At 38.6% G+C, this 27910-nt stretch overlaps 1 protein-coding gene across 1 annotated transcript in view; it reads right to left on the bottom strand.

The window, feature by feature from the left end:
- Nucleotides 1-330: 330 nt before the first annotated feature.
- The window catches only part of LOC133575802 (uncharacterized), a 44144-nt gene continuing 16564 nt past the window's right edge, over nt 331-27910 (bottom strand). The window contains exons 6-7 of the mRNA XM_061928653.1: nt 14188-14327; nt 331-688 (exon numbers count right to left, since the gene is read on the bottom strand). Of these exons, the coding sequence (XP_061784637.1) occupies nt 540-688; nt 14188-14327 (289 nt within the window). The 3' untranslated portion in view covers nt 331-539. The remainder of the gene's footprint in view (nt 689-14187; nt 14328-27910) is intronic.

The raw sequence follows: 27910 nt of genomic DNA on the forward strand, positions 1-27910 counted from the left end.
ACAAGTCATAGAAATAGCAATGTTATTAAAAAAGTATTGATTTTGAATTAAGAATCGTTATGAATCGATTCGTTACCCCCCCAAGGATCGAATCGAATCGTGGGGTGCCCAGAGATTCACAGCCCTTTGCAAGCAAGGTTGAAATGTCAATCCAATGTGTTTCCGCTTGTCCAAGCTCCTCTATACAATAGGAGCACTCTCGTGTTTTTTTAGGGAAATTTTCTGCAAAAATGTTTTGAACTGAACTCGGGGTGTCATCCTGTAAGCGACACAAATACGGGAATGCAAGCTAGATCCAGGGGAGTGTGGTAAACAAAACTGAACCGTTGATCTTGGTGGAAAATGGCTTTTAATAATGACCTTATAATTGACAAAAGCGGTTTCATGTTTACACATTGTGCACATGTCTATAATACTGTGGTTATAAATGCAGGATTACTTTTAAAAAGTTGGATGTATCAGTAGAAAAGCATTAGTGGTCGGTCTTACCCAGGGGAAAGTGTACCGCGGTCTTAAAGAATGGACAAAATCCTCGGTATTTAAGATAAGATCTCCACTTTGCTTCCATCAAGGGGCGAAACCAGCAACCGCGTGGAGCCCGGAGAGAAGAGGGGTCTCCATTTATTCCTCCAGATGACGTTACACACTCGGAACACCAGCAGGATGCACGCCAACACCAGAAGAGTGACTGAAGTGGAAGGGATCCGTGCAGATTATTCATCAAACAGGTAGAAACATACGATAATAGAACTTATTATTATATAATAACTAGGGATGTCCGATAATACCGGACTGCCGATATTATCGGCCGATAAATGCTTTAAAATGTAATATAGGAAATTATCGCTATCGGTTTCAAAGAGTAAAATGTATGACTTTTTAAAACGCCGCGGTGTACACGGACGTAGGGAGAAGTACAGAGCGGCAATAAACCTTAAAGGCAATGCAAGGCACTGAGGGTGGCCGTATAAACTACTTTAACACTGTTACAAATATGCGCCACACTGTGAACCCACACCAAACAAGAATGACAAGCACATTTCGGGAGAACATCCCCACTGTAACACAACAGAACAAATACCCAGAATCCCTTGCAGCACTAACTCTTCCGGGACGCTACAATATACACCCCCCGCTACCCGAATACCCCGCCCCCCCAACCTCCTCATGCTCTCTCAGGGAGAGCATGTCCCAAATTCCAAGCTGCTGTTTTGAGGTATGCTAAAAAAAAAAATAATGCACTTTGTGACTTGCCATGTTGGCATTTTTTTCCCCCATAACTTGAGTTGATTTATTTTGGAAAACCTTGTTACATTGTTTAATGCATCCAGCGGGGCATCACAACAAAATTAGTAGGGATGTCCGATAATGGCTTTTTGCCGATATCCGATATTGTCCAACTCTTTAATTACCGATACCGATATCGATATCAACCGATATATACAGTCGTGGAATTAACACATTATTATGCCTGATTTGGACAACCAGGTATGGTGAAGATAAGGGACTTTTAAAATAAATAATAATAAAATAAAATAAGATAAATAAATTAAAAACATTTTTTTTGAATAAAAAAGAAAGTAAAACAATATAAAAACAGTCACATAGAAACTAGTAATGAATGACAATGAGTAAAATGAAGTGTTAAAGGTTAGTACTATTAGTGGACCAGCAGCACGCACAATCATGTGTGCTTACGGACTGTATCCCTGCAGACTGTATTGATATATATTGATATATAATGTAGGAACCACAATATTAATAACAGAAAGAAACAATGGGGGAGGGAGGTTTTTTGGGTTGGTGCACTAATTGTAAGTGTATCTTGTGTTTTTTATGTTGATTTAATTAAAAAAAAACCACAAAAAAAACGATACTGATAATGAAAAAAACGATACCGATAATTTCCGATATTACATTTTAACACATTTATCGGCCGATATTATCGGACATCTCTAAAAATTAAGCACAATAATGTGTTAATTCCACGACTGTATATATCGGTATCGGTTGATATCGCAATCGGTAATTAAGAGTTGGACAATATCGGCAAAAAAGCCATTATCGGACATCTCTACTTATAACAATACGTTTGTTTGTATCCATGCTCAAATGTCAACTCTCTTTAACAGTAGAACTACCAGGGCTTTCTTATCCCCCCTGCAATTACCAGAAGGCAGCCAAAAGGCAGTTAAGTTGAACGTTTACCAGTCAATGACCGACAATTAGCCACCTTTCTTTTGTGAATGCAGCCATGACATGGGAATGCACTTGAATGTTGCTGTAGGACTGTCGGTAATATTAATATCTCTAATCTGATGAGAAATTCTTGTGTAGGACATATTTAAGTGCAAAAACGTCCATTGACTTTTTAGGTTAACATTTTTATTTGATAGTGTTTTTGTTTCTGTTAAATGCTCTGTAAAATGTAAACCTTTTTCTCAAAATATTCCTACAGTGAATAATTTTTATTTTTTTTCACTTTTTTATTTATTTTTTCTTAATTGTGTGAATGCTTTGAGTTTTCACACACATTTTTTTCTACACCAAAATTCATCTATTTATTAAACTTCTTCATCTCCTCCAGATTTTAGCGCGCTCTATCTTCCACATTTTCCATCCGACTCAAACCGTTCCAACTTCAAACTGTTCAGCCTATTCGGGAATCGCGGGCTTTCTCTTTACAAATTCAAAAATTTTTCCCAGATTTCCCAGAATTCCAGGTTTTCCGGGACATTTTTCCCATTCAAAAAGAATTGGCCATTTTTCAAACTTCCACCATTTCCACGTTTTTCCAATCGGTTCAAACCATTCCACCTTCAACACATTACACCATCCTGGAAATTCAAACTACCTTTTGTCCAACTTAAAAAAAGATCCAGGATTTTCCAGAATTCCTGGTTTTCAAAAGCCCGATTTCCACCCTTTTTCTTTATAGCTCCTTCCACAATTTTCATCCGACTCAAACCGTTCCAACTTCAAACTGTTCAGCCTATTCGGGAATCGCGGGCTTTCCCTTTACAAATTCAATTTTTTTTCCCAGATTTCCCAGAATTCCAGGTTTTCCGGGACATTTTTCCCATTCAAAAAGAATTGGCCATTTTTCAAACTTCTGCCAATTCACGTTTTTCAATCGATTCAAACCATTCTACCTTCAACACATTACACCATCCTGGAAATTCAAACTACCTTTTGTCCAAATTAAAAAAAAAATCCAGGATTTTCCAGAATTCCTGGGTTTCAAAAGCCCGATTTCCACCCTTTTTTTTTATAGCGACTACTCCTTCCACATTTTCCATCCGACTCAAACCGTTCCAACTTCAAACTGTTCAGCCTATTCGGGAATCGCGGGCTTTCCCTTTACAAATTAATTTTTTTTCCCCAGAATTCCAGTTTTCCGGGACATTTTTCCCATTCAAAAAGAATTGGCCATTTTTCAAACTTCCACCATTTCCTTGTTTCCAATCGATTCAAACCATTCCACCTTCAACACATTCCACCATCCTGGAAATTCAAACTACCTTTTGTCAAAGTTAAAAAAAAATCCAGGATTTTCCAGAATTCCCGGTTTTCAAAAGCCCGATTTCCACCCTTTTTCTTTATAGCGACTACTCCTTCCACATTTTCCATCCGACTCAAACCGTTCCAACTTCAAACTGTTCAGCCTATTCGGGAATTGCGGGCTTTCCCTTTACAAATTAAATTTTTTCCCCAGATTTCCCAGAATTCCAGGTTTACCGGGACATTTTTCCCCATTCAAAGAGAATTGGCCATTTTTCAAACTTCCACCATTTCCACATTTTTCAATCGATTCAAACCATTCTACCTTCAACACATTACACCATCCTGGAAATTCAAACTACCTTTTGTCCAAGTTTTAAAAAATTCCAGGATTTTCCAGAATTCCTGGTTTTCAAAAGCCCGATTTCCACCCTTTTTCTTTATAGCGACTACTCCTTCCACATTTTTCATCCGACTCAAACCGTTCCAACTTCAAACTGTTCAGCCTATTCGGGAATCGCGGGCTTTCTCTTTACAAATTCAAAAAAAATTCCCAGATTTCCCAGATTTCCAGGTTTTTCCGGGACATTTTTCCCATTCAAAAAGAATTGGCCATTTTTCAAACTTCCACCATTTCCACATTTTTCAATCGATTCAAACCATTCCACCTTCAACACATTACACCATCCTGGAAATTCAAACTACCTTTTGTCAAAGTTTTAAAAAAAATCCAGGTTTTTCCAGAATTCCCGGTTTTCAAAAGCCCGATTTCCACCCTTTTTCTTTATAGCGACTACTCCTTCCACATTTTTCATCCGACTCAAACCGTTCCAACTTCAAACTGTTCAGCCTATTCGGGAATCGCGGGCTTTCCCTTTACAAATTCAAAAAAATTTCCCAGAATTCCAGGTTTTCCGGGACAGTTTTCCCATTCAAAAAGAATTGGCCATTTTTCAAACTTCCACCATTTCCACGTTTTTCCCAATCAATTCAAACCATTCCACCTTCAACACATTACACCATCCTGGAAATTCAAACTACCTTTTGTCAAAGTTAAAAAAAAATCCAGGATTTTCCAGAATTCCCGGTTTTCAAAAGCCCGATTTCCACCCTTTTTCTTTATAGCGACTACTCCTTCCACATTTTTCATCCGACTCAAACCGTTCCAACTTCAAACTGTTCAGCCTATTCGGGAATCGCGGGCTTTCCCTTTACAAATTCAAAAAATTTCCCAGATTTCCCAGAATTCCAGGTTTTCCGGGACATTTTTCCTATTCAAAAAGAATTGGCCATTTTTCAAACTTCCACCATTTCCACGTTTTTCAATCGATTCAAACCATTCCACCTTCAACACATTACACCATCCTGGAAATTCAAACTACCTTTTGTCCAAGTTAAAAAAAAATCCAGGATTTTCCAGAATTCCTGGTTTTCAAAAGCCCGATTTCCACCCTTTTACTTTATAGAGACTACTCCTTTGACATTTTTTATCCGACTCAAACCGTTCCAACTTCAAACTGTTCAGCCTATTCGGGAATCGCGGGCTTTCCCTTTACAAATTAATTTTTTTTTCCCAGAATTCCAGTTTTCCGGGACATTTTTCCCATTCAAAAAGAATTGGCCATTTTTCAAACTTCCACCATTTCCTTGTTTCCAATCGATTCAAACCATTCCACCTTCAACACATTCCACCATCCTGGAAATTCAAACTACCTTTTGTCAAAGTTAAAAAAAAATCCAGGATTTTCCAGAATTCCCGGTTTTCAAAAGCCCGATTTCCACCCTTTTTCTTTATAGCGACTACTCCTTCCACATTTTCCATCCGACTCAAACCGTTCCAACTTCAAACTGTTCAGCCTATTCGGGAATTGCGGGCTTTCCCTTTACAAATTAAATTTTTTCCCCAGATTTCCCAGAATTCCAGGTTTACCGGGACATTTTTCCCCATTCAAAGAGAATTGGCCATTTTTCAAACTTCCACCATTTCCACATTTTTCAATCGATTCAAACCATTCTACCTTCAACACATTACACCATCCTGGAAATTCAAACTACCTTTTGTCCAAGTTTTAAAAAATTCCAGGATTTTCCAGAATTCCTGGTTTTCAAAAGCCCGATTTCCACCCTTTTTCTTTATAGCGACTACTCCTTCCACATTTTTCATCCGACTCAAACCGTTCCAACTTCAAACTGTTCAGCCTATTCGGGAATCGCGGGCTTTCTCTTTACAAATTCAAAAAAAATTCCCAGATTTCCCAGATTTCCAGGTTTTTCCGGGACATTTTTCCCATTCAAAAAGAATTGGCCATTTTTCAAACTTCCACCATTTCCACATTTTTCAATCGATTCAAACCATTCCACCTTCAACACATTACACCATCCTGGAAATTCAAACTACCTTTTGTCAAAGTTTAAAAAAAAATCCAGGTTTTTCCAGAATTCCCGGTTTTCAAAAGCCCGATTTCCACCCTTTTTCTTTATAGCGACTACTCCTTCCACATTTTTCATCCGACTCAAACCGTTCCAACTTCAAACTGTTCAGCCTATTCGGGAATCGCGGGCTTTCCCTTTACAAATTCAAAAATTTTTCCCAGAATTCCAGGTTTTCCGGGACAGTTTTCCCATTCAAAAAGAATTGGCCATTTTTCAAACTTCCACCATTTCCACGTTTTTCCCAATCAATTCAAACCATTCCACCTTCAACACATTACACCATCCTGGAAATTCAAACTACCTTTTGTCAAAGTTAAAAAAATATCCAGGATTTTCCAGAATTCCCGGTTTTCAAAAGCCCGATTTCCACCCTTTTTCTTTATAGCGACTACTCCTTCCACATTTTTCATCCGACTCAAACCGTTCCAACTTCAAACTGTTCAGCCTATTCGGGAATCGCGGGCTTTCCCTTTACAAATTCAAAAAATTTCCCAGATTTCCCAGAATTCCAGGTTTTCCGGGACATTTTTCCTATTCAAAAAGAATTGGCCATTTTTCAAACTTCCACCATTTCCACGTTTTTCAATCGATTCAAACCATTCCACCTTCAACACATTACACCATCCTGGAAATTCAAACTACCTTTTGTCCAAGTTAAAAAAAAATCCAGGATTTTCCAGAATTCCTGGTTTTCAAAAGCCCGATTTCCACCCTTTTTCTTTATAGAGACTACTCCTTTGACATTTTTTATCCGACTCAAACCGTTCCAACTTCAAACTGTTCAGCCTATTCGGGAATCGCGGACTTTCCCTTTACAAATTCCAAAAATTTCCCAGATTTCCAGGTTTTTCCAGGACATTTTTCCCATTCAAAAAGAATTGGCCATTTTTCAAACTTCCACCATTTCCACGTTTTCAATCGATTCAAACCATTCCACCTTCAACACATTACACCATCCTGGAAATTCAAACTACCTTTTGTCCAAGTTAATAAAATTCCAGGATTTTCCAGAATTCCTGGTTTTCAAAAGCCTGATGTCCACCCTTTTTCTTTACAGCGACTACTCCTTCCACATTTTTCATCCGACTCAAACCGTTCCAACTTCAAACTGTTCAGCCTATTCGGGAATCGCGGGCTTTCCCTTTACAAATTTAAAAATGTTTCCCAGAATTCCAGGTTTTCCGGGACATTTTTCCCATTCAAAAAGAATTGGCCATTTTTCAAACTTCCACCATTTCCTTGTTTCCAATCAATTCAAACCATTCCACCTTCAACACATTGCACCATCCTGGAAATTCAAACTACCTTTTGTCAAAGTTAAAAAAAAATTCCAGGATTTTCCAGAATTCCTGGTTTTCAAAAGCCTGATTTCCACCCTTTTTCTTTATAGCGACTACTCCTTCCACATTTTTCATCCGACTCAAACCGTTCCAACTTCAAACTGTTCAGCCTATTCGGGAATCGCGGGCTTTCCCTTTACAAATTAAAAAAATTCCCAGATTTCCCAGAATTCCAGGTTTTCCGGGACATTTTTCCCATTCAAAAAGAATTGGCCATTTTTCAAACTTCCACCATTTCCACGTTTTTCCAATCGATTCAAACCATTCTACCTTCAACACATTACACCATCCTGGAAATTCAAACTACCTTTTGTCCAAGTTAAAAAAAATTCCAGGATTTTCCAGAATTCCTGGTTTTCAAAAGCCTGATTTCCACCCTTTTTCTTTATAGCAACTACTCCTTCCACATTTTTCATCCGACTCAAACCGTTCCAACTTCAAACTGTTCAGCCTATTCGGGAATCGCGGGCTTTCCCTTTACAAATTCAAATTTTTTCCCCAGATTTCCCAGAATTCCAGGTTTACCGGGACATTTTTCCCATTCAAAAAGAATTGGCCATTTTTCAAACTTCCACCATTTCCACATTTTTCAATCGATTCAAACCATTCCACCTTCAACACATTACACCATCCTGGAAATTCAAACTACCTTTTGTCCAAGTAAAAAAAAAAATCCAGGATTTTCCAGAATTCCTGGTTTTCAAAAGCCCTATTTCCACCTTTTTTCTTTATAGCGACTACTCCTTCCACATTTTTCATCCGACTCAAACCGTTCCAACTTCAAACTGTTCAGCCTATTCGGGAATCGCGGGCTTTCCCTTTACAAATTCAAAAAAATTTCCCAGAATTCCAGGTTTTCCGGGACAGTTTTCCCATTCAAAAAGAATTGGCCATTTTTCAAACTTCCACCATTTCCACGTTTTTCCCAATCAATTCAAACCATTCCACCTTCAACACATTACACCATCCTGGAAATTCAAACTACCTTTTGTCAAAGTTTAAAAAAAATCCAGGATTTTCCAGAATTCCCGGTTTTCAAAAGCCCGATTTCCACCCTTTTTCTTTATAGCGACTACTCCTTCCACATTTTTCATCCGACTCAAACCGTTCCAACTTCAAACTGTTCAGCCTATTCGGGAATCGCGGACTTTCCCTTTACAAATTCCAAAAATTTCCCAGATTTCCAGGTTTTTCCAGGACATTTTTCCCATTCAAAAAGAATTGGCCATTTTTCAAACTTCCACCATTTCCACGTTTTCAATCGATTCAAACCATTCCACCTTCAACACATTACACCATCCTGGAAATTCAAACTACCTTTTGTCCAAGTTAATAAAATTCCAGGATTTTCCAGAATTCCTGGTTTTCAAAAGCCTGATGTCCACCCTTTTTCTTTACAGCGACTACTCCTTCCACATTTTTCATCCGACTCAAACCGTTCCAACTTCAAACTGTTCAGCCTATTCGGGAATCGCGGGCTTTCCCTTTACAAATTTAAAAATGTTTCCCAGAATTCCAGGTTTTCCGGGACATTTTTCCCATTCAAAAAGAATTGGCCATTTTTCAAACTTCCACCATTTCCTTGTTTCCAATCAATTCAAACCATTCCACCTTCAACACATTGCACCATCCTGGAAATTCAAACTACCTTTTGTCAAAGTTAAAAAAAAATTCCAGGATTTTCCAGAATTCCTGGTTTTCAAAAGCCCGATTTCCACCCTTTTTCTTTATAGCGACTACTCCTTCCACATTTTTCATCCGACTCAAACCGTTCCAACTTCAAACTGTTCAGCCTATTCGGGAATCGCGGGCTTTCCCTTTACAAATTCCAAAAATTTCCCAGATTTCCCAGAATTCCAGGTTTTTCCGGGACATTTTTCCCATTCAAAAAGAATTGGCCATTTTTCAAACTTCCACCATTTCCACGTTTTTCCCAATCGATTCAAACTCCACCTTCAACACATTACACCATCCTGGAAATTCAAACTACCTTTTGTCCAAGTTTTAAAAAATTCCAGGATTTTCAAGATTTCCTGGTTTTCAAAAGCCCGATTTCCACCCTTTTTCTTTATAGCGACTACTCCTTCCACATTTTTCATCAGACTCAAACCGTTCCAACTTCAAACTGTTCAGCCTATTCGGGAATCGCGGGCTTTCCCTTTACAAATTCAAAAAAAATTCCCAGAATTCCAGGTTTTCCGGGACATTTTTCCCATTCAAAAAGAATTGGCCATTTTTCAAACTTCCACCATTTCCACGTTTTTCCCAATCGATTCAAACCATTCCACCTTCAACACATTACACCATCCTGGAAATTCAAACAACCTTTTGTCCAAGTTAAAAAAAAATCCAGGATTTTCCAGAATTCCTGGTTTTCAAAAGCCCGATTTCCACCATTTTTCTTTATAGCGACTACTCCTTCCACATTTTTCATCCGACTCAAACCGTTCCAACTTCAAACTGTTCAGCCTATTCGGGAATCGCAGGCTTTCTCTTTACAAATTCCAAAAATTTCCCAGATTTCCAGGTTTTTCCGGGACATTTTTCCCATTCAAAAAGAATTGGCCATTTTTCAAACTTCTGCCATTTCCACGTTTTTCAATTGATTCAAACCATTCCACCTTCAACACATTCCACCCTCCTGGAAATTCAAACTACCTTTTGTCCAAGTTAAAAACAATTCCAGGATTTTCCAGAATTCCTGGTTTTCAAAAGCCCGATTTCCACCCTTTTTCTTTATAGCGACTACTCCTTCCACATTTTTCATCCGACTCAAACCGTTCCAACTTCAAACTGTTCAGCCTATTCGGGAATCGCGGGCTTTCCCTTTACAAATTTCAAAAATTTCACAAATTTCCCAGAATTCCAGGTTTTTCCGGGACATTTTTCCCATTCAAAAAGAATTGGCCATTTTTCAAACTTCCACCATTTCCACGTTTCTCAATCGATTCAAACCATTCCACCTTCAACACATTACACCATCCTGGAAATTCAAACTACCTTTTGTCCAAGTTAAAAAAAAATCCAGGATTTTCCAGAATTCCTGGTTTTCAAAAGCCCGATTTCCACCCTTTTTCATTATAGCGACTACTCCTTCTACATTTTTCATCCGACTCAAACCGTTCCAACTTCAAACTGTTCAGCCTATTCGGGAGTCGCGGGCTTTCCCTTTACAAATTCAAAACATTTCCCAAATTTCCCAGAATTCCAGGTTTTTCCTATTCAAAAATAATTGGCCATTTTTCAAACTTCCACCATTTCCACGTTTTTCCAATCGATTCAAACCATTCCACCTTCAACACATTACACCATCCTGGAAATTCAAACTACCTTTGGTCCAAGTTCAAAAAAATTCCAGGATTTTCCAGAATTCCTGGTTTTCCAAAGCCCTATTTCCACCCTTTTTCTTCATGCTGACTACTCCTTCCACATTTTTCATCCGACTCAAACCGTTCCAACTTCAAACTGTTCAGCCTATTCGGGAATCGCGGGCTTTCCCTTTACAAATTTCAAAAATTTCACAAATTTCCCAGAATTCCAGGTTTTTCCGGGACATTTTTCCTATTCAAAAAGAATTGGCCATTACCATCCTGGAAATTCAAACTACCTTTTGTCCAAGTTCAAAAAAATTCCAGGATTTTCCAGAATTCCTGGTTTTCCAAAGCCCTATTTCCACCCTTTTTCTTTATAGCGACTACTCCTTCCACATTTTTCATCCGACTCAAACCGTTCCAACTTCAAACTGTTCTGCCTATTCGGGAATCGCGGGCTTTCCCTTTACAAATTCAAAAAATGTCCCAAATTTCCCAGAATTCCAGGTTTTTCCTATTCAAAAAGAATTGGCCATTTTTCAAACTTCCACCATTTCCACGTTTTTCCAATCGATTCAAACCATTCCACCTTCAACACATTACAACATCCTGGAAATTCAAACTACCTTTTGTCCAAGTTCAAAAAAATTCCAGGATTTTCCAGAATTCCTGGTTTTCAAAAGCCCGATTTCCACCCTTTTTCTTTATAGCGACTACTCCTTCCACATTTTTCATCCAATTCAAACCGTTCCAACTTCAAACTGTTCAGCCTATTCGGGAATCGCGGGCTTTCCCTTTACAAATTCAAAAAATTACCAAGATTTCCCAGAATTCCAGGTTTTCCGGGACATTTTTCCCATTCAAAAAGAATTGGCCATTTTTCAAACTTCCACCATTTCCACGTTTTCAATCGATTCAAACCATTCCACCTTCAACACATTACACCATCCTGGAAATTCAAACTACCTTTTGTCCAAGTTCAAAAAAATTCCAGGATTTTCCAGAATTCCTGGTTTTTAAAAGCCCGATGTCCACCCTTTTTCTTTATAGCGACTACTCCTTCCACATTTTTCATTCGACTCAAACCGTTCCAACTTCAAACTGTTCAGCCTATTCGGGAATCGCGGGCTTTCCCTTTACAAATTCAAAAAATTACCCAGATTTCCCAGAATTCCAGGTTTTCCGGGACATTTTTCCCATTCAAAAAGAATTGGCCATTTTTCAAACTTCCACCATTTCCACGTTTTCAATCGATTCAAACCATTCCACCTTCAACACATTACACCATCCTGGAAATTCAAACTACCTTTTGTCCAAGTTCAAAAAAATTCCAGGATTTCCCAGAATTCCTGGTTTTCAAGAGCCCTATTTCCACCCTTTTTCTTTATAGCGACTACTCCTTCCACATTTTTCATCCGACTCAAACCGTTCCAACTTCAAACTGTTCAGCCTATTCGGGAATCGCGGGCTTTCCCTTTACAAATTCAAAAAAAATTCCCAGATTTCCCAGAATTCCAGGTTTTCCGGGACATTTTTCCCATTCAAAAAGAATTGGCCATTTTTCAAACTTCCACCATTTCCACGTTTTCAATCGATTCAAACCATTCCACCTTCAACACATTACACCATCCTGGAAATTCAAACTACCTTTTGTCCAAGTTCAAAAAAATTCCAGGATTTCCCAGAATTCCTGGTTTTCAAAAGCCCGATTTCCACCCTTTTTCTTTATAGCGACTACTCCTTCCACATTTTTCATCCGACTCAAACCGTTCCAACTTCAAACTGTTCAGCCTATTCGGGAATCGCGGGCTTTCCCTTTACAAATTCAAAAAATTACCAAGATTTCCCAGAATTCCAGGTTTTCCGGGACATTTTTCCCATTCAAAAAGAATTGGCCATTTTTCAAACTTCCACCATTTCCACGTTTTCAATCGATTCAAACCATTCCACCTTCAACACATTACACCATCCTGGAAATTCAAACTACCTTTTGTCCAAGTTCAAAAAAATTCCAGGATTTCCCAGAATTCCTGGTTTTCAAAAGCCCGATTTCCACCCTTTTTCTTTATAGCGACTACTCCTTCCACATTTTTCATCCGACTCAAACCGTTCCAACTTCAAACTGTTCAGCCTATTCGGGAATCGCGGGCTTTCCCTTTACAAATTCAAAAAATTACCAAGATTTCCCAGAATTCCAGGTTTTCCGGGACATTTTTCAAACTTCCACCATTTCCACATTTTTCAATCGATTCAAACCTTTCCACCTTCAACACAATACACCATCCTGGAAATTCAAACTACCTTTTGTTGAAGTTAAAAAAAAATCCAGGATTTTCCAGAATTCCTGGTTTTCAAAAGCCCGATTTCCACCCTTTTTCTTTATAGCGACTACTCCTTCTACATTTTTCATCCGACTCAAACCGTTCCAACTTCAAACTGTTCAGCCTATTCGGGAGTCGCGGGCTTTCCCTTTACAAATTCAAAAAATTTCCCAAATTTCCCAGAATTCCAGGTTTTTCCTATTCAAAAAGAATTGGCCATTTTTCAAACTTCCACCATTTCCACGTTTTTCAATCGATTCAAACCTTTCCACCTTCAACACAATACACCATCCTGGAAATTCAAACTACCTTTTGTCGAAGTTAAAAAAAATTCCAGGATTTTCCAGAATTCCTGGTTTTCAAAAGCCCGATTTCCACCCTTTTTCTTTATAGCAACTACCGGTACTCCTTTGACATTTTTCAACGCATTTTAACCGTTCTATCGTCAAAACATTCCTCTTAATTAGGACAAAATTTAAGTTGTTTTTTGAACTGGAAAAATTCCCGGTTTTCCCGAAATTCCGTAATACCATTTCTCAATTCGACATGTTACTACTTCAACATTTCTCGACCGATTTGAAAAATTCCAACTCATTCAAGTTTTTTTACCATTTAAAAAAAAAAAAATCCCTGCTTTTCCCGAAATTCCCAAATTTTGGGGAAATTCCCATTGAAATCAATGGGACATTCTTCAAAGTTCAAGAACTCCCACATTTTTCATCTGATTCAAACTGTTCCAACTTCAAAATATTCAGCCTGTTTGGGAATTGTGTGCTCTACTTCAACAATTTAAAAAAAAAAAAAAATACAGGCTTTTAGTTCATCTTCAAGATTCCCACGCAATTTCTTCAGGAATTGCCTCATCTAGTAGACTTTAATCTTGAAAAATTGCATAATTTTACAAGATCAACGATAATGTGAAAGTTGGACTCCTACCTTGTTTATTTCCGTGACGACCATCTTAAAGATTTGTAGTCAATCAGAAATATTAAGCAGCTAAAATGCGCCAAACATGGATAAGTATGAAGTGTTTTGCATTTTTCCCATCATGCATTGCAATGGTGTGATTTTGAATTACGTGTTGTGCTTGGACATTTTTTTTTATAACATCCACAAAGTTCAGTGAGCAAGTTGTGTTATTTGTGACCATGTTTTTGTTGTTTTTGATTGGGTCATTAACCTGAATTACTGACGCTGTCCACAAGATGGCGACAAATTTGCAGCAATTGTACAATCGGATATGTCGTGCACCCGAATTAGATAAAGCACAAGTGAACTCACCCATGAAAATGGTGTTGGGAGTGGGGTCAGCCGAGACAAAATGCTTCCAGACGTTTCCAAGCAGCGCCACAATCACGACGGGGTACACGGTCAGAATGTTGCGCACCCAGCGATCCAGGATCCAGTTTTCAAGGATGAACCTAGACAGACATTACTGTGAGCATTCCTTATTTCACTCGGACGATTTACACAGCTGATAAACATTATTATTGTTAGCATGATATACAAACCCCGTTTCCATATGAGTTGGGAAATTGTGTTAGATGTAAATATAAACGGAATACAATGATTTGCAAATCCTTTTCAACCCATATTCAGTTGAATATGCTACAAAGACAACATATTTGATGTTCAAACTCATAAACTTTATTTTTTTTCTGCAAATAATAATTAACTTAGAATTTCACCACTGTGTTACATGGCCTTTCCTTTTAACAACACTCAGTAAACGTTTGGGAACTGAGGAGACACATTTTTTAAGCTTCTCAGGTGGAATTCTTTCCCATTCTTGCTTGATGTACAGCTTAAGTTGTTCAACAGTCCGGGGGTCTCCGTTGTGCTATTTTAGGCTTCATAATGCGCCACACATTTTCAATGGGAGACAGGTCTGGACTACAGGCAGGCCAGTCTAGTACCCGCACTCTTTTACTATGAAGCCATGTGGCTTGGAAGGAAAAAAACGTATATAAGTCGCACCGGAGTATAAGTCGCACCCCCGGCCAAACTATGAAAAAAACTGCGACTTAAAGCCCGAAAAATACGGTACACAGTATTTATTTCTTTTAAGTGTTTTGAACTGGAAGTAGAAGTGCGATATTGTCTTCTAGTCATCTATAGCGTTTCTACTCGTACGGATTCTTCGTTCGTCACTCCGAGCAACGTTTGCAAGTTTTACAATATAACTACAACAATTCTTACTGACTAAAATGTCCCATGTGTGATGTCTGTAGGAGTGTTTTCATGCATACCGGATTTTTCGGAGTATAAGTCGCACCGGCCCAAAATGCATAATAAAGAAGGAAAAAAACGTATATAAGTCGCACCCCCGGCCAAACTATGAAAAAAACTGCGACTTATAGTCCGAAAAATACGGTATACAGTATTTCTTTCTGTTAAGTGTTTTGAACTGGAAGTAGAAGTGCGATGCCGTCTTCTAGTCATCTATAGCGTTTCTACTCGTACGGATTCTTCATTCGTCACTCCGAGCAACGTTTGCAAGTTTTACAATATAACTACAACAATTCTTACTGACTAAAATGTCCCATGTGTGATGTCTGTAGGAGTGTTTTCATGCATACCGTATTTTTCGGAGTATAAGTCGCACCGGCCCAAAATGCATAATAAAGAAGGAAAAAAACATATATAAGTCGCACTGGAGTATAAGTCGCACCCCCGGCCAAACTATGAAAAAAACTGCGACTTATAGTCGGAAAAATACGGTATACAGTATTTATTTCTTTTAAGTGTTTTGAACTGGAAGTAGAAGTGCGATGCCGTCTTCTAGTCATCTATAGCGTTTCTACTCGTACGGATTCTTCGTTCGTCACTCCGAGCAACGTTTGCAAGTTTTACAATATAACTACAACAATTCTTACTGACTAAAATGTCCCATGTGTGATGTCTGTAGGAGTGTTTTCATGCATACCGGATTCTTCGGAGTATAAATCGCTCCAGAGTATAAGTCGCACCGGCTGAAAATGCATAATGAAGAAGGAAAAAAACATATATAAGTCGCACTGGAGTATAAGTCGCACCCCCGGCCAAACTATGAAAAAAACTGCGACTTATAGTCCGAAAAATACGGTATACAGTATTTCTTTCTGTTAAGTGTTTTGAACTGGAAGTAGAAGTGCGATGCCGTCTTCTAGTCATCTATAGCGTTTCTACTCGTACGGATTCTTCATTCGTCACTCCGAGCAACGTTTGCAAGTTTTACAATATAACTACAACAATTCTTACTGACTAAAATGTCCCATGTGTGATGTCTGTAGGAGTGTTTTCATGCATACCGTATTTTTCGGAGTATAAGTCGCTCCGAAGTATAAGTCGCACCGGCCGAAAATGCATAATAAAGAAGGGAAAAAACATATATAAGTCGCACTGGAGTATAAGTCGCACCCCCGGCCAAACTATGAAAAAAACTGCGACTTATAGTCCGAAAAATACGGTATACAGTATTTATTTCTTTTAAGTGTTTTGAACTGGAAGTAGAAGTGCGATGCCGTCTTCTAGTCATCTATAGCGTTTCTACTCGTACGGATTCTTCATTCGTCAGTCCGAGCAACGTTTGCAAGTTTTACAATATAACTACAACAATTCTTACTGACTAAAATGTCCCATGTGTGATGTCTGTAGGAGTGTTTTCATGCATACCGTATTTTTCGGAGTATAAGTCGCACCGGCCCAAAATGCATAATAAAGAAGGAAAAAAACGTATATAAGTCGCACTGGAGTATAAGTCGCACCCCCGGCCAAACTATGAAAAAAACTGCGACTTATAGTCCGAAAAATACGGTATACAGTATTTATTTCTTTTAAGTGTTTTGAACTGGAAGTAGAAGTGCGATATTGTCTTCTAGTCATCTATAGCGTTTTTACTCGTACGGATTCTTCATTCGTCACTCCGAGCAACGTTTGCAAGTTTTACAATATAACTACAACAATTCTTACTGACTAAAATGTCCCACGTGTGATGTCTGTAGGAGTGTTTTCATGCATACCGTATTTTTCGGAGTATAAGTCGCTCCGGAGTATAAGTCGCACCGGCCCAAAATGCATGATAAAGAAGGGAAAAAACATATATAAGTCACACTGGAGTATAAGTCGCACCCCCGGCCAAACTATGAAAAAAACTGCGACTTATAGTCCGAAAAATACGGTATACAGTATTTCTTTCTTTTAAGTGTTTTGAACTGGAAGTAGAAGTGCGATGCCGTCTTCTAGTCATCTATAGCGTTTCTACTCGTACGGATTCTTCATTCGTCACTCCGAGCAACGTTTGCAAGTTTTACAATATAACTACAACAATTCTTACTGACTAAAATGTCCCATGTGTGATGTCTGTAGGAGTGTTTTCATGCATACCGGATTTTTCGGAGTATAAGTCGCTCCGGAGTATAAGTCGCACCGGCCCAAAATGCATAATAAAGAAGGGAAAAAACATATATAAGTTGCACTGGAGTATAAGTCGCACCCCCGGCCAAACTATGAAAAAAACTGCGACTTATAGTCCGAAGTGTTTTGAACTGGAAGTAGAAGTGCGATATTGTCTTCTAGTCATCTATAGCGTTTCTACTCGTACGGATTCTTCATTCGTCACTCCGAGCAACGTTTGCAAGTTTTACAATATAACTACAACAATTCTTACTGACTAAAATGTCCAATGTGTGATGTCTGTAGGAGTGTTTTCATGCATACCGGATTCGTCGGAGTATAAGTCGCTCCGGAGTATAAGTCGCACCGGCCCAAAATGCATAATAAAGAAGGGAAAAAATGTATATAAGTCGCACCCCCGGCCAAACTATGAAAAAAACTGCGACTTATAGTCCGAAAAATACGGTATACAGTATTTCTTTCTTTTAAGTGTTTTGAACTGGAAGTAGAAGTGCGATATTGTCTTCTAGTCATCTATAGTATTTCTACATGTACAGATTCTTCCTTCGTCACTCCGAGCAACGTTTGCAAGTTTTACAATATAACTACAACAATTCTTACTGACTAAAATGTCCAATGTGTGATGTCTGTAGGAGTGTTTTCATGCATACCGGATTCGTCGGAGTATAAGTCGCTCCGGAGTATAAGTCGCACCGGCCCAAAATGCATAATAAAGAAGGGAAAAAATGTATATAAGTCGCACCCCCGGCCAAACTATGAAAAAAACTGCGACTTATAGTCCGAAAAATACGGTATACAGTATTTCTTTCTGTTAAGTGTTTTGAACTGGAAGTAGAAGTGCGATATTGTCTTCTAGTCATCTATAGCGTTTCTACTCGTACGGATTCTTCATTCGTCACTCAGAGCAACGTTTGTAAGTTTTACAATATAACTACAACAATTCTTACTGACTAAAATGTCCCATGTGTGATGTCTGTAGGAGTGTTTTCATGCATACCGTATTTTTCGGAGTATAAGTCGCACCGGCCCAAAATGCATTATAAAGAAGGAAAAAAACGTATATAAGTCGCACTGGAGTATAAGTCGCACCCCCGGCCAAACTATGAAAAAAACAGCGACTTATAGTCCAAAAAATACGGTATACAGTATTTATTTCTTTTAAGTGTTTTGAACTGGAAGTAGAAGTGCGATATTGTCTTCTAGTCATCTATAGCGTTTCTACTCGTACGGATTCTTCATTCGTCACTCCGAGCAACGTTTGCAAGTTTTACAATATAACTACAACAATTCTTACTGACTAAAATGTCCCATGTGTGATGTCTGTAGGAGTGTTTTCATGCATACCGTATTTTTCGGAGTATAAGTCGCTCCGGAGTATAAGTCGCACCGGCCCAAAATGCATGATAAAGAAGGGAAAAAACATATATAAGTCACACTGGAGTATAAGTCGCACCCCCGGCCAAACTATGAAAAAAACTGCGACTTATAGTCCGAAAAATACGGTCTCCAGTATTTCTTTCTGTTAAGTGTTTTGAACTGGAAGTAGAAGTGCGATGCCGTCTTCTAGTCATCTATAGCGTTTCTACTCGTACGGATTCTTCATTTGTCACTCCGAGCAACGTTTGCAAGTTTTACAATATAACTACAACAATTCTTACTGACTAAAATGTCCCATGTGTGATGTCTGTAGGAGTGTTTTCATGCATACCGGATTTTTCGGAGTATAAGTCGCACCGGCCCAAAATGCATAATAAAGAAGGAAAAAAACGTATATAAGTCGCACCCCCGGCCAAACTATGAAAAAAACTGCCACTTATAGTCCGAAAAATACGGTATACAGTATTTATTTCTTTTAAGTGTTTTGAACTGGAAGTAGAAGTGCGATATTGTCTTCTAGTCATCTATAGCGTTTCTACTTGTACAGGATTCTTCATTCGTCACTCCGAGCAACGTTTGCAAGTTTTACAATATAACTACAACAATTCTTACTGACTAAAATGTCCCATGTGTGATGTCTGTAGGAGTGTTTTCATGCATACCGTATTTTTCGGAGTATAAGTCGCTCCGGAATATAAGTTGCAACGGCCGAAAATGCATAATAAAGAAGGAAAAAAAAACATATATAAGTCGCACTGGAGCATAAGTCGCACCCCCGGCCAAACTATGAAAAAAACTGCGACTTATAGTCCGAAAAATACGGTCTCCAGTATTTCTTTCTGTTAAGTGTTTTGAACTGGAAGTAGAAGTGCGATGCCGTCTTCTAGTCATCTATAGCGTTTCTACTCGTACGGATTCTTCATTTGTCACTCCGAGCAACGTTTGCAAGTTTTACAATATAACTACAACAATTCTTACTGACTAAAATGTCCCATGTGTGATGTCTGTAGGAGTGTTTTCATGCATACCGTATTTTTCGGAGTATAAGTCGCACCGGCCCAAAATGCATAATAAAGAAGGAAAAAAACGTATATAAGTCGCACCCCCGGCCAAACTATGAAAAAAACTGCCACTTATAGTCCGAAAAATACGGTATACAGTATTTATTTCTTTTAAGTGTTTTGAACTGGAAGTAGAAGTGCGATATTGTCTTCTAGTCATCTATAGCGTTTCTACTTGTACAGGATTCTTCATTCGTCACTCCGAGCAACGTTTGCAAGTTTTACAATATAACTACAACAATTCTTACTGACTAAAATGTCCCATGTGTGATGTCTGTAGGAGTGTTTTCATGCATACCGTATTTTTCGGAGTATAAGTCGCTCCGGAATATAAGTTGCAACGGCCGAAAATGCATAATAAAGAAGGAAAAAAAAACATATATAAGTCGCACTGGAGCATAAGTCGCACCCCCGGCCAAACTATGAAAAAAACTGCGACTTATAGTCCGAAAAATACGGTATACAGTATTTATTTCTTTTAAGTGTTTTGAACTGGAAGTAGAAGTGCGATGCCGTCTTCTAGTCATCTATAGCGTTTCTACTCGTACGGATTCTTCATTCGTCAGTCCGAGCAACGTTTGCAAGTTTTACAATATAACTACAACAATTCTTACTGACTAAAATGTCCCATGTGTGATGTCTGTAGGAGTGTTTTCATGCATACCGTATTTTTCGGAGTATAAGTCGCACCGGCCCAAAATGCATAATAAAGAAGGAAAAAAACGTATATAAGTCGCACTGGAGTATAAGTCGCACCCCCGGCCAAACTATGAAAAAAACTGCGACTTATAGTCCGAAAAATACGGTATACAGTATTTATTTCTTTTAAGTGTTTTGAACTGGAAGTAGAAGTGCGATATTGTCTTCTAGTCATCTATAGCGTTTTTACTCGTACGGATTCTTCATTCGTCACTCCGAGCAACGTTTGCAAGTTTTACAATATAACTACAACAATTCTTACTGACTAAAATGTCCCACGTGTGATGTCTGTAGGAGTGTTTTCATGCATACCGTATTTTTCGGAGTATAAGTCGCTCCGGAGTATAAGTCGCACCGGCCCAAAATGCATGATAAAGAAGGGAAAAAACATATATAAGTCACACTGGAGTATAAGTCGCACCCCCGGCCAAACTATGAAAAAAACTGCGACTTATAGTCCGAAAAATACGGTATACAGTATTTCTTTCTTTTAAGTGTTTTGAACTGGAAGTAGAAGTGCGATGCCGTCTTCTAGTCATCTATAGCGTTTCTACTCGTACGGATTCTTCATTCGTCACTCCGAGCAACGTTTGCAAGTTTTACAATATAACTACAACAATTCTTACTGACTAAAATGTCCCATGTGTGATGTCTGTAGGAGTGTTTTCATGCATACCGGATTTTTCGGAGTATAAGTCGCTCCGGAGTATAAGTCGCACCGGCCCAAAATGCATAATAAAGAAGGGAAAAAACATATATAAGTTGCACTGGAGTATAAGTCGCACCCCCGGCCAAACTATGAAAAAAACTGCGACTTATAGTCCGAAGTGTTTTGAACTGGAAGTAGAAGTGCGATATTGTCTTCTAGTCATCTATAGCGTTTCTACTCGTACGGATTCTTCATTCGTCACTCCGAGCAACGTTTGCAAGTTTTACAATATAACTACAACAATTCTTACTGACTAAAATGTCCAATGTGTGATGTCTGTAGGAGTGTTTTCATGCATACCGGATTCGTCGGAGTATAAGTCGCTCCGGAGTATAAGTCGCACCGGCCCAAAATGCATAATAAAGAAGGGAAAAAATGTATATAAGTCGCACCCCCGGCCAAACTATGAAAAAAACTGCGACTTATAGTCCGAAAAATACGGTATACAGTATTTCTTTCTTTTAAGTGTTTTGAACTGGAAGTAGAAGTGCGATATTGTCTTCTAGTCATCTATAGTATTTCTACATGTACAGATTCTTCCTTCGTCACTCCGAGCAACGTTTGCAAGTTTTACAATATAACTACAACAATTCTTACTGACTAAAATGTCCAATGTGTGATGTCTGTAGGAGTGTTTTCATGCATACCGGATTCGTCGGAGTATAAGTCGCTCCGGAGTATAAGTCGCACCGGCCCAAAATGCATAATAAAGAAGGGAAAAAATGTATATAAGTCGCACCCCCGGCCAAACTATGAAAAAAACTGCGACTTATAGTCCGAAAAATACGGTATACAGTATTTCTTTCTGTTAAGTGTTTTGAACTGGAAGTAGAAGTGCGATATTGTCTTCTAGTCATCTATAGCGTTTCTACTCGTACGGATTCTTCATTCGTCACTCAGAGCAACGTTTGTAAGTTTTACAATATAACTACAACAATTCTTACTGACTAAAATGTCCCATGTGTGATGTCTGTAGGAGTGTTTTCATGCATACCGTATTTTTCGGAGTATAAGTCGCACCGGCCCAAAATGCATTATAAAGAAGGAAAAAAACGTATATAAGTCGCACTGGAGTATAAGTCGCACCCCCGGCCAAACTATGAAAAAAACAGCGACTTATAGTCCAAAAAATACGGTATACAGTATTTATTTCTTTTAAGTGTTTTGAACTGGAAGTAGAAGTGCGATATTGTCTTCTAGTCATCTATAGCGTTTCTACTCGTACGGATTCTTCATTCGTCACTCCGAGCAACGTTTGCAAGTTTTACAATATAACTACAACAATTCTTACTGACTAAAATGTCCCACGTGTGATGTCTGTAGGAGTGTTTTCATGCATACCGGATTTTTCGGAGTATAAGTCGCTCCGGAGTATAAGTCGCACCGGCCCAAAATGCATGATAAAGAAGCGAAAAAACATATATAAGTCACACTGGAGTATAAGTCGCACCCCCGGCCAAACTATGAAAAAAACTGCGACTTATAGTCCGAAAAATACGGTCTCCAGTATTTCTTTCTGTTAAGTGTTTTGAACTGGAAGTAGAAGTGCGATGCCGTCTTCTAGTCATCTATAGCGTTTCTACTCGTACGGATTCTTCATTTGTCACTCCGAGCAACGTTTGCAAGTTTTACAATATAACTACAACAATTCTTACTGACTAAAATGTCCCATGTGTGATGTCTGTAGGAGTGTTTTCATGCATACCGTATTTTTCGGAGTATAAGTCGCACCGGCCCAAAATGCATAATAAAGAAGGAAAAAAACGTATATAAGTCGCACCCCCGGCCAAACTATGAAAAAAACTGCCACTTATAGTCCGAAAAATACGGTATACAGTATTTATTTCTTTTAAGTGTTTTGAACTGGAAGTAGAAGTGCGATATTGTCTTCTAGTCATCTATAGCGTTTCTACTTGTACAGGATTCTTCATTCGTCACTCCGAGCAACGTTTGCAAGTTTTACAATATAACTACAACAATTCTTACTGACTAAAATGTCCCATGTGTGATGTCTGTAGGAGTGTTTTCATGCATACCGTATTTTTCGGAGTATAAGTCGCTCCGGAATATAAGTTGCAACGGCCGAAAATGCATAATAAAGAAGGAAAAAAAAACATATATAAGTCGCACTGGAGCATAAGTCGCACCCCCGGCCAAACTATGAAAAAAACTGCGACTTATAGTCCGAAAAATACGGTATACAGTATTTATTTCTTTTAAGTGTTTTGAACTGGAAGTAGAAGTGCGATGCCGTCTTCTAGTCATCTATAGCGTTTCTACTCGTATGGATTCTTCGTTCGTCACTCCGAGCAACGTTTGCAAGTTTTACAATATAACTACAACAATTCTTACTGACTAAAATGTCCCATGTGTGATGTCTGTAGGAGTGTTTTCATGCATACCGTATTTTTCGGAGTATAAGTCGTACCGGCCGAAAATGCATAATAAAGAAGGGAAAAAACATATATAAGTCGCACTGGAGTATAAGTCGCACCCCCGGCCAAACTATGAAAAAAACTGCGACTTATAGTCCGAAAAATACGGTACACAGTATTTATTTCTTTTAAGTGTTTTGAACTGGAAGTAGAAGTGCAATGCCGTCTTCTAGTCATCTATAGCGTTTCTACTCGTACGGATTCTTCGTTCGTCACTCCGAGCAACGTTTGCAAGTTTTACAATATAACTACAACAATTCTTACTGACTAAAATGTCCCATGTGTGATGTCTGTAGGAGTGTTTTCATGCATACCGGATTTTCCGGAGTATAAGTCGCTCCGGAATATAAGTTGCAACGGCCGAAAATGCATAATAAAGAAGGGAAAAAAAACATATATAAGTCGCACTGGAGCATAAGTCGCACCCCCGGCCAAACTATGAAAAAAACTGCGACTTATAGTCCGAAAAATACGGTACACAGTATTTATTTCTTTTAAGTGTTTTGAACTGGAAGTAGAAGTGCGATATTGTCTTCTAGTCATCTATAGCGTTTCTACTCGTACGGATTCTTCATTTGTCACTCCGAGCAACGTTTGCAAGTTTTACAATATAACTACAACAATTCTTACTGACTAAAATGTCCCATGTGTGATGTCTGTAGGAGTGTTTTCATGCATACCGTATTTTTCAGAGTATAAGTCGCACCGGCCCAAAATGCATTATAAAGAAGGAAAAAAACGTATATAAGTCGCACTGGAGTATAAGTCGCACCCCCGGCCAAACTATGAAAAAAACTGCGACTTATAGTCGAAAAATACGGTATACAGTATTTATTTCTTTTAAGTGTTTTGAACTGGAAGTAGAAGTGCGATGCCGTCTTCTAGTCATCTATAGCGTTTCTACTCGTACGGATTCTTCGTTCGTCACTCCGAAGCAACGTTTGCAAGTTTTACAATATAACTACAACAATTCTTACTGACTAAAATGTCCCATGTGTGATGTCTGTAGGAGTGTTTTCATGCATACCGGATTTTCCGGAGTATAAGTCGCTCCGGAGTATAAGTCGCACCGGCCCAAAATGCATAATAAATAAGGGAAAAATACGTATATAAGTCGCACTGGAGTATAAGTCGCACCCCCGGCCAAACTATGAAAAAAACTGCGACTTATAGTCCGAAAAATACGGTATACAGTATTTATTTCTTTTAAGTGTTTTGAACTGGAAGTAGAAGTGCGATGCCGTCTTCTAGTCATCTATAGCGTTTCTACTCGTACGGATTCTTCATTCGTCACTCCGAGCAACGTTTGCAAGTTTTACAATATAACTACAACAATTCTTACTGACTAAAATGTCCCATGTGTGATGTCTGTAGGAGTGTTTTCATGCATACCGGATTTTTCGGAGTATAAGTCGCTCCGGAGTATAAGTCGCACCGGCCCAAAATGTATAATAAAGAAGGAAAAAAAAAACATATATAAGTCACACTGGAGTATAAGTCGCACCCCCGGCCAAACTATGAAAAAAACTGCGACTTATAGTCCGAAAAATACGGTATACAGTATTTCTTTCTGTTAAGTGTTTTGAACTGGAAGTAGAAGTGCGATGCCGTCTTCTAGTCATCTATAATGTTTGTACTCGTACGGATTCTTCATTCGTCACTCCGAGCAACGTTTGCAAGTTTTACAATATAACTACAACAATTCTTACTGACTAAAATGTCCCATGTGTGATGTCTGTAGGAGTGTTTTCATGCATACCGTATTTTTCGGAGTATAAGTCGCACCGGCCCAAAACGCATAATAAAGAAGGAAAAAAACGTATATAAGTCGCATTGGAGTATAAGTCGCACCCCCGGCCAAACTATGAAAAAAACTGCGACTTATAGTCCGAAAAATACGGTATACAGTATTTATTTCTGTTAAGTGTTTTGAACTGGAAGTAGAAGTGCGATATTGTCTTCTAGTCATCTATAGCGTTTCTACTCGTACGGATTCTTCATTCGTCACTCCGAGCAACGTTTGCAAGTTTTACAATATAACTACAACAATTCTTACTGACTAAAATGTCCCATGTGTGATGTCTGTAGGAGTGTTTTCATGCACATTTGTACGTGCTGTCGTAATGCAGTGAAGCTAGCGTCGTTAGCATTAGCTAATATGCTAACACGTTTACGAGTGTCTGTGTTAGTATTATTAACTTACGACATTCTTTTTGTGTTTTTTCAGTTTTTGCAAATTCCTCATTAAATTCACCAAAACGTCATCGAGTCTGTTTAGCTGATTGGAGGGCTAGCTTGCCCAGCTAGTGGGTCCATGACGATGACTTCGGTTTTGTTTGATCATCCGTTTTACTGCCGTGTTACAGACACTGTTTGGGAACGATTAAGGTATGTAAATAAACATTTACACAATATTTCGGTGTAAACAACACATTTCATAACGTATACCGTATTTTTCGGAGTATAAGTCGCTCCGGAGTATAAGTCGCACCGGCCCAAAATGCATAATAAAGAAGGAAAAAAAACATATATAAGTCGCACTGGAGTATAAGTCGCACCCCCGGCCAAACTATGAAAAAAACTGCGACTTATAGTCCGAAAAATACGGTATACAGTATTTATTTCTGTTAAGTGTTTTGAACTGGAAGTAGAAGTGCGATGCCGTCTTCTCGTCATCTATAGCGTTTCTACTCGTACGGATTCTTCGTTCGTCACTCCGAGCAACGTTTGCAAGTTTTACAATATAACTACAACAATTCTTACTGACTAAAATGTCCCATGTGTGATGTCTGTAGGAGTGTTTTCATGCATACCGTATTTTTCGGAGTATAAGTCGCTCCGAAGTATAAGTCGCACCGGCCCAAAATGCATAATAAAGAAGGAAAAAAACGTATATAAGTCGCACTGGAGTATAAGTCGCACCCCCGGCCAAACTATGAAAAAAACTGCGACTTATAGTCCGGAAAATACAGTATACAGTATTTCTTTCTGTTAAGTGTTTTGAACTGGAAGTAGAAGTGCGATGCCGTCTTCTAGTCATCTATAGCGTTTCTACTCGTACGGAGTCTTCGTTCGTCACTCCGAGCAACGTTTGCAAGTTTTACAATATAACTACAACAATTCTTACTGACTAAAATGTCCCATGTGTGATGTCTGTAGGAGTGTTTTCATGCATACCGGATTTTCCGGAGTATAAGTCGCTCCGGAGTATAAGTCGCACCGGCCCAAAATGCATAATAAAGAAGGAAAAAAACGTATATAAGTCGCACTGGAGTATAAGTCGCACCCCCGGCCAAACTATGAAAAAAACTGCGACTTATAGTCCGAAAAATACGGTATACAGTATTTATTTCTTTTAAGTGTTTTGAACTGGAAGTAGAAGTGCGATATTGTCTTCTAGTCATCTATAGCGTTTCTACTCGTACGGATTCTTCGTTCGTCACTCCGAGCAACGTTTGCAAGTTTTACAATATAACTACAACAATTCTTACTGACTAAAATGTCCCATGTGTGATGTCTGTAGGAGTGTTTTCATGCATACCGGATTTTTCGGAGTATAAGTCGCTCCGGAGTATAAGTCGCACCGGCCCAAAATGCATAATAAAGAAGGGAAAAAACATATATAAGTCACACTGGAGTATAAGTCGCACCCCCGGCCAAACTATGAAAAAAACTGCGACTTATAGTCCGAAAAATACGGTATACAGTATTTCTTTCTGTTAAGTGTTTTGAACTGGAAGTAGAAGTGCGATATTGTCTTCTAGTCATCTATAGCGTTTCTACTCGTACGGATTCTTCATTCGTCATTCCGAGCGACGTTTGCAAGTTTTACAATATAACTACAACAATTCTTACTGACTTAAAATGTCCCATGTGTGATGTCTGTAGGAGTGTTTTCATGCATACCGTATTTTTCGGAGTATAAGTCGCACCGGAGTATAAGTCGCACCGGCCCAAAATGCATAATAAAGAAGGAAAAAAACATATATAAGTCGCACTGGAGTATAAGTCGCACCCCCGGCCAAACTATGAAAAAAACTGCGACTTACAGTCCGAAAAATACGATATACAGTATTTCTTTCTTTTAAGTGTTTTGAACTGGAAGTAGAAGTGCGATATTGTCTTCTAGTCATCTATAGCGTTTCTACTCGTACGGATTCTTCATTCGTCACTCCGAGCGACGTTTGCAAGTTTTACAATATAACTACATCAATTCTTACTGACTAAAATGTCCCATGTGTGATGTCTGTAGGAGTGTTTTCATGCATATCGTATTTTTCGGAGTATAAGTCGCTCCGGAGTATAAGTCGCACCGGCCGAAAATGCAT

Source organism: Nerophis lumbriciformis, linkage group LG33 (assembly GCF_033978685.3).
Source record: "Nerophis lumbriciformis linkage group LG33, RoL_Nlum_v2.1, whole genome shotgun sequence".
Classification (NCBI taxonomy): domain Eukaryota; kingdom Metazoa; phylum Chordata; class Actinopteri; order Syngnathiformes; family Syngnathidae; genus Nerophis; species Nerophis lumbriciformis.